The 8,438-nt window shown below is 41.8% G+C and overlaps 1 protein-coding gene across 1 annotated transcript; it reads left to right on the forward strand.

Annotated features, from left to right (window-relative positions):
* The first annotated feature begins 2,228 nt into the window (after positions 1–2,228).
* On the forward strand, positions 2,229–3,677 carry LOC107380187 (protein FAM181B). The gene is given in 4 exon segments (XM_015951306.3): positions 2,229–2,275; positions 2,277–2,347; positions 2,350–2,401; positions 2,403–3,677. Coding segments are annotated over 4 exon segments (1,203 nt in total). The 5' UTR covers positions 2,229–2,243; the 3' UTR covers positions 3,451–3,677.
* The last annotated feature ends 4,761 nt before the right edge of the window (positions 3,678–8,438 follow it).

Raw genomic sequence — 8,438 nt, forward strand, 5'->3', positions numbered from 1 at the left:
ATTTTGATCGACTTTACAAATTTCACCCAATGCTGCACTCGTTCAGTCTTTAACCAACTAAAGCAAAAGTTGCTGACAAGACGTGACCTGATGAAGCAGACGGTGAAACGGCTCTCTGGTATGCCACGCTCATTTAGTCACAGGTTTGACTGCATTTCAGACATCTCGGTGGAGAGAGACACTTTAAAGTGCCGGAGAGGACAGGCTTCTCTACCACTGAACACCACCCTTCTTAAAATGCTTCTCAGGACTTTGAGAGGTCGTTCATTATGCTGCCCTCTCTTTAGCTCCCTGACAATGTTCATCAATCAGAGGCGTTATTAGCATTCTCCCGACCTCAGACTCTCGAGTGTGTCCCCCGCTCAGACAGGGACCACACACTCTTGGGATGAGACTAAGGCCTCTGCGTGTCATATCATGTTGCAACCGAGCACCCCCTTCTCGCTCCGTTTTGGGTTAAGTGCCGCTGAACTGGTGAAAGTGTCTGATGTCTGATTACATCAAAGAAAATGAGTGAAACGATCACAAGCGATGCTCCCAGAATTTATCTGGTGGTTTGATGCTGACAGAAACAACAGCCTTTAATGGTGATTTGAGGAATAATTTAAAAAAAAAACATCTTTAGAGAAGAAACGAGTCTAAACTTCTTCAGCTTTCTGCTTGTGTCTTTGAGCTGGGCTCCATCCGCTCAGCACCTCCACTCCCACCCACCCCAGCTTTCCTGCAACAATAGAAACTTGTTTCCGGGATCTGTGCGTCAGGCTTGGTGGTTTGAATGACCTACCAGCACAAAAGCCGAGACCCCCTGACTTCAGGGGGGAAACATAGAGAGGGGGGTATGGCAGTCATGTCTGTGATGATGCCACGTTGCCAAAACTAGGATGCTGGTAAAGAGAGTTCAGTTATCTTCTCAATCCTGGGAAATCTACTGCTTTTGCAAATCTAATGAAAGGTTTTAGCTTAAATGTGCATTTTTTCCCCCCCTTTCCTAATCAGGAATGTTTCAGGTGACGTTTGTCCAACTAAACTGTCTTCGCCTATCAAACGAGCTTTCCTCACCGTAAGAGTCTTTGGTGCGTGAGCATTAGACTGCTTTTCAGTCGTCAGTCTTGTGTCGACCCACAGATAGTGCAATCAGTTTCATCATCTCTCTTTTTCTCCACAGGAATTAGCATGATAAAGAGTTTTCTACCGCTTCAGGCAAATCTCTTGACACCTTTAAATGAGTCACTGTTTCACCTCAACGCCAGCTCGTGTTTGAAAAGAAAGCTCTTCGGTTCTTGCTTTTACTTTTTTTGGTGTCGTCGTCTTTTGCAGAAGAGGACAAAAAGACTGAAGAATAAGCAAATGGACGGAAAGAAGACAGCACTATTCTCCTGAAAATGAATTTAAAAAGTCCTCAAATGTGACTGAATTTGCAGTTTTACACGGGTAACTGTCCTGCTGTTGGACACATCCTCCTTTGAATTCTAGCCGTGAAACTTCCTGTAAACACGTTATTGTTTACAACCCGTTTCATACCCAGGATTTCTTAAGGTCAACATTTCTTCTGGCACACTGAGCCCAAACTGCACTTTATTCCCCTTTAATTTAACAGCTCCGGCAGCTTTTCTAGTTAAATCGACTGTTCATTATTGAGACCCGTTTTACGAAGGGGCTGTGAGGTGAAATTTAATGAATCTCTGGCACAAAGCTCCCTTTCAGTGCCGCCAGAAGAATAGAGGCTATTTAGACCCTGTAGGGCTTTATGTCAAAGGCAGCCCATAATAGTTGTCAGGCCAGGGCAGAAATTCCCACTGGCCTGGGAATGCACTAGAAATCAACTTTTTGCCACGAGCAGATTAAGACGCAGGCGAGCGGTTGGGAAGATTCTCCAACGTGGCAGCATCTGTTTGGGCAGAAGTTTTCCCACAGCTGAGAAGCTTTAATAGAGACCTTTTGGTTTAAAAGCACTAAAAATAACAAAGAAATAAGAAATAATTTGGTAAAAAGCCATCCAAAGACTTACTTTAATCTGCATTTTATCAGTAAAGGTTTCGTGTTTGGCGCCGTCTGACATAAATTCACCCTCATCCAGGACCAGAGAGGCTTTTCTCCTTACTGTTACAGTAACATCGTCTAGTTTCACGACAGCCTTTGTGGTTCCAGGGCCCTCACCAACAGTTCAGCTAGAAAAGGGAGAGTTTTGACAGAGCTTTTTGTCTTCAGCCCAGCAGGGGAATTTTCAGACAAATCCCTCTTAGATGCAGGTGGTCGAGCAAAAGCAAAGAGTTAAGTCCTGTGGTTCCTTCGCTCCTCCTCTTTGATGTCCTGACATCATTAGCCCTGCCCCGCAAAAGATCTCCTTCCTATCCTCAGAGCCCATCACTTCCACTCTGAAATGTTTGAAGCCGCTTTCCCGTCAGAACAAAGCCACGCTATGAAGAAACTACAGCTCCAAGGATCACAGTGGATGCCACAAGTGTAGCCTCTGGGCTCAGCAGAGGTATGGCCGTTCAGACTGCAATCATGAACTCTCAGTTCATGAGTTTCTGCTTTCCCGACTCTGTGATGGAGTATGACGTGGAGAAAAGCCTAGATGGGAGTCTCCTGTGCGAGGCAGAAAACGATGACGACTTCAAAGAGACCACCAGGGACCTGCTGAGCTTCATAGACTCGGCCTCCAGCAACATCAAGCTGGCTCTGGACAAGCCGGTGAAATCCAAAAGGAAAGTCAACCATCGGAAGTACCTGCAGAAGCAAATCAAACGGTGCACGGGCATCATCACACCAGGACATGTAGCAGAAGGGCCTGTGGAGAGGCAGGGTTCCCCGGGGATGCAGCCGGGCCCTTTGCAGAGCAAAACTCCACCTAAGCGAGACGAAGTACAGGCCAGCTTACAGAGCAAGAGCCTGGCAGCGCTCTTCAGCCCTGCGAAGGAGGTACGAGGAGAGAAAGCCAAGAAGCCCCCTCTGAGGCATCGCAACTTGCCTCCGTCTTTCTTCACCGAGCCTGCCAACTGCTCCAAAGTCATCTCCACATCCGGGATGACGCTGAAGGACTTGGAGCGAGGGAATCCTGAGGCTGCGGAGTTCTTTGAGCTCTTGGGACCTGATTACAGCAACATGATAGGCGACCAGGATCTTTATCAGGGCGCACCTCTGAGGGCACAGCCAGATTTGGGCGGCTTGGATCCGGTTTCCTACGATGCTCACCATTTAGTTGGTGGTCTGCTTTACTCTGAGCCCTGGACGAGCTGCTCGGGGCCTCCTAAGAAACTCGGGGAGAGTCTCCGTACGGGCTTGGCTCAGCCTCCTATCTACAGTCAGTCTGAGGAAGCTTCCGGGTCCATCGATGACAGCGGACTGAGCTCTTTGGCTTTCTCTAACTTCTTCACAGACTGCTCCATACCTCAAGTGACTTATGACTTAAACTGTGGATATAGTAAAGCGAATTATTCAAGTCCATGAAAGAAAATGTCAGTTTTGTTGTTAGACAAGCAGGTAAGCAGGTAAAAACTGTTCTAACATTAGTGTGAAACTGATTAATTTGGCTTTTTTTTTGTTGCAGAAGTAACTTTACAACATCCCTGCTCAAGCGTTAAATCCCACAGAGATCTAATTATTATATCAAACAAGAGAAGAAGTATCAAAATATCCTTGTTTTGGTATGAAATTACTATATTATTATCGTCATTCTGCAAAAACAAAACATGCATCTAACTTTAAATGTCTTTAGATTTGCTGATGGGTAGTTTCATTCGAGAATTTGCCAATCAGAAATGAATTTTTAACATTTTTGGGTCTCAAGAAAGCTGCTGGATTACCGTGGTTGCTGGTTTGGTCGACAAAACCTCTGACATGAACAGCAGAGCTGCTGTAAAGACAACAAAACTACAGCTGCACTCTTCTCATCCCTGTTAGAAACAGCCTCGTGCCTCAAGATCAAAGGAAAAACTAATCTATGCTTAATTTTAGAAAGAAGAAGAATTTTATTGTTCTGAATTCTATTTCAGCTGGCAAAGTGAACTTTTACAAAGTGTTTTTAGTAAAGATTTTATTGTATCTAGTTATTGTGATATGACTAAATAAAGCTGGTCTTTATTACTGGGTCTGATTTTTGCATTTTTTGTAAAATGTTGTTGTCAAAACGTGGATTTATTTAGCAAAAGACCAAAGCCTCTTGATAAACTGAATAAAGCTTAAAATTTTTAGCAACTTTTCAAAAAGTCACCTGACAAAAATGGAGGAAATGTTGCATAATCATCAATTATATTTTCATTTATGGCTGCTGTGCCTCAATGTATGGCTGCACATTATGAGCCCCATCTAGTGGCGGTTGAATATTTTTTATTTTTGATGAATAATAAAAAATAGTGCAAATGGTGCAAAATATTCCACCAATTAGGATCTCTTTAAGCTTTTTAGGCCTGACTGATATTGTTAACGCTGTTTTCAGAAGCTCTAAACTTGTTTTCCACCTTTAAAAAATCAAAAAAAATTTTTTTAGGTAAACTGAAAAAAAAAACCCATCAATGCTTTCACAAAAACAAATTTAAAGAACTTCCCAGAGATATCTAAAATCGTTAACCAGATATTTAAAAATAATATAATAAAACAAAATCAGAAGGTTTAATCATGTAATTTAAATATTAAAAGGTAATTTAATCTATTTAGCGTTTGAGACTTTTCAAGAATTATTAACTCATTACAAGCTTATTAATAAGATAAAAACATTTGTTGTATTGATTTTTATAAATTTGTAGAACTGTCTGCACCTTTCTAATAAAAGCCCCAAAAGTCACGTCATTGATCTAGCATGCATTTACTCAGCAAAGACACTAGGTGGCAGTAATGCTCCACAACAAAAGCCAGCTACTACCATCTACCTATAAATGGCATGGTTTTGTATACTTGTGGTAAGATCAGAGGTTCCTGTTTTTTTTTTCAAAATAAGTATGAATGAAGTTGGTTGAGATGTAATGAATGGCTGCTAAACATAAAGTCTAATTGCTCCGTCATCATGATTCCCACTCAGTTCTGTCAAAACTAAAATAAAAGCATAATGCTGCTGCTTTACATCACCCTCATCGTAACACATGCTCCACACTGAAAATAACATTTTTCTGCAAGACCTGGCTTTGCCTCCTGCCAGTTGGCTCGATTAGTAAATTGGTCTCCACTACAAATTGTCACACAGGAGGAAAGACAATATCTGTCATCCTGCACTACAACAAGCTACACTCGCAGAAGGCGTATGGATTTTCCGTCCCTGAGTCGACACCAGCTAATACATTCAGATTAGGTCCCACTGATGGAGCAAGGACTGCATCCTGCTTTGATGTATGAGGCGGTGGAGATGCAATGTTTGTCAGAGTGATTAACAAGATCTGTGCTGCTGAGGATCTGAATACCAAGAACAAGATGTCTCGCTAAAACAAAAACATTCAGATGCAAGCACACTGTCTGGTTCTGCTGCAGAAAATCTGACCTCTTACGGACTGTTCACAGCTCCTGTTCTTGTCTCATTAACACCACCAGGGTGGAAACTGTGCAAGTTGATACCCACAAGCTTTAATACTCTTGGTGACATAATGAGCAATTTGTACCCAACAGCTCATGAACAACTTCAGCGTGTTTACCTTTTTTGAGAAAGCATGCATAGATGGTTTCATGTAATGAACATACCTTTGTTACAGAGCTTTAATCTTAAAAGGTCTGCAAGGTTTGCAGGATATAAACCTAATGTTTCTAATGAATTCAATAAAGAGAGTTCAGGCCTTTTGGAATTTTAAATGTTGTAGATTGGTCTTTGAGTGGACCGAGTTCATAGAAATAGATTATTTATGGTCAGATTGATGAGTTAACAGCCAGTCTGTATGGGGATTGGTTACAAAGTTGATTAATTAGGTCTCAAACAACATACAATTAAATATTTCACTTGAATTCATGCAAACGTTGTATGAAACATTTGAAGTGCTACTTATTGCTCACCCACTAACTTTCTCGCAAATAATTTATTCATATTTGAATAATCATGTTATACTAACAGTATGGTATACAAACTAGTGATTGCACAAACTGCCTTATTAAAGAGTTCAAACTGGCCAAAGTGTGACTAGCTGTTAGCTTATCTATCTAATCAACTTCCATTACTCCTACTTGGGATCATCCAAAGAATGATCAAGTAAGACATTTATAGTAGTTAGTTATAACTATAGTTATATACATTATAATTTAACTAACACATAAAGGGATGTTTGAGTATTTAAGTAATTACGGTCTTATTTGTAGAGCAGAGTTTATGATAACAAGACCGACACGCTAAAAGCTAGACCAACATTTTGGTTTACAGCACCAGCAATATCACGTTGCATTTAATCACAAGAAAATAATGTATAAAATGTCTATTTGACCTCCTTGAATGCACCATAACATTTACATTCTACAGCTGAAGTTAGTAAGAACACTTATCATCATGAAACTCTGTAAAAACCTGTCTGAAGCTAAACTGACAGAAACATGACGGTTTACGATCACATAAACTGTTGGAAATCTTTAAATGGGACATATTATGACTTTTTTCTTAAGTTACACTATTTCTATTGTAAAGAAAAAACATTTTTACACAAAATCCTTCTCACGTTCCAGAAGTTTTATTTTTGACCCTTTTAGTACTTTCCAGAATGAGTCGTGTCAGGGTTCTGTCACTTTAGAAGAACAAGCTGGAGCTGGCCATGCCTACCCACCCTCCTCTCTGGCTGCTCTAAGCTCAAGAGAAAGCAGATTATTTAGCAGCAGAAGCTCTCCTCCAAGCGAGAGGTGTCTCTATGCTAATTTCCCCATGTGTGATGTCACAAACAGAGACTATTCAACACATTCTCACACCCTAAACCTCGAAAAATGACGCGGTGTGACCAAGTGTTTGTTTCCGACGCGCAGGGAGCCGACGCGCTGTGCCAGAGCATCGGTATCTGACGCCCGCTGTAAAACGGAGATTTCACCAACATTTCACCTCTAACCTCTAGCGATTTAACCTTCCCCTCACCCCCACCCTAACCTTAACCCAGTATGTCAGTCCGTTAAGCATGTTTGAGAGGAACGATGAAACGCGAAGCAAAGCTTTGCATGTGCAAGCTGGTTAAGGTTAGGACGGGGGTGAGGGGAAGGTTAAATAGCAAGAGGGTAAAGGTCACAATTCGCTCAAATGTTCGTTTTACTGCAGGCGTCAGATACCGACGCTCTGGCACAACGTGTCACCTCCCAAGGCGCAGGGGGTTCCCTGCGCGTTGGAAACAAACGCTTCGTCACACCACGTCATTTTTCGACGCTTAGGGTGTGAGAATGTGTTGGACGATTAGAAACGGCTTATTTTAGGCACACATTTCCTGAAACCAAACATGGACAGAAAACACACTGATGATGTTTTCTCTTCATTTGGAGTGTTTATAGAAGCAGTGGGAACACACATGGCAGCACAAAAGGACACAAAACATGAGCTCTACAGAATATGTCCCATTTGAGCCTGGACAGCAGAAGTTGTTCTTAACTGTGTAAGGACTAGCTTTTAGCTTGTCAGTCCTGAACAGTCCACAATGGGTGATGTACTCATTATTTAGGACTAATTCAAAAAACACAATTTACAATCAACAGATGGTAAATGATAAATAGTTTGTATTTTCATAATGCCTTCTGGAGTCCTCAAATCCCCCCCAAGGCACTTTATAACACAACAGTCATTCACCCACGCACACACATTCACACGCTGGTGCTGAGAAGCCTCTATAGCCGTAGCGGCCGTGGGGCTCACTGACAGAAGCGAGGCTGCTGAACACTTGCGTCATTGGTCCATCAACCACCACCATATTTATCTCACATCAACATATCCCTGTCTGTCTACCAACTGTCAGGCTTGTGTGCTATATTCACCTGTAAACTAGCAGATTTCAGTGGATTTTTATTTTTCCTACAATCGAGTATTGGCACCTGTGCTTTCACACATAAAACAACGTCCCTTTTCACAACCAGACGCGCTTCTGGCTGTTGACTCAAAGATTACCCGTCTAAGCCTTCAGGTAGATCCTCTGTCAACCCCAAACTTACCTATGAATCCTGACATTTTTTAAATGTTTTTCATCATAAAGTATTTTGCAGCCTGTCTTCCACCTTCCCGGGGCATCCGAGAGAATTAGCGCGGAAAAGAGTGTAAACAAGGTCGGAGAGAAATGGTTTTAGAGTGTTATGGAAAATTTATGTTTATTTATTCTTGATCATGTGTCACGATTCGGGGATGTTTAGGACTCAAATATGCAGATACCCAGGATGACACGAGGCAGGAGTTGAATATAAAGAAAAATCCTTTTATTGTAGGTTTAAACAAAAATAAGTCCAAGGGGCAGGAAGCCAAAAGCCAAAAACTCCAGATAATGATCAGGATATCCAACAACGCTAAAGACTCA

The sequence above is a fragment of the Nothobranchius furzeri genome, chromosome 13 (assembly GCF_043380555.1).
Source record: "Nothobranchius furzeri strain GRZ-AD chromosome 13, NfurGRZ-RIMD1, whole genome shotgun sequence".
NCBI classification, from domain to species: Eukaryota; Metazoa; Chordata; class Actinopteri; order Cyprinodontiformes; family Nothobranchiidae; genus Nothobranchius; species Nothobranchius furzeri.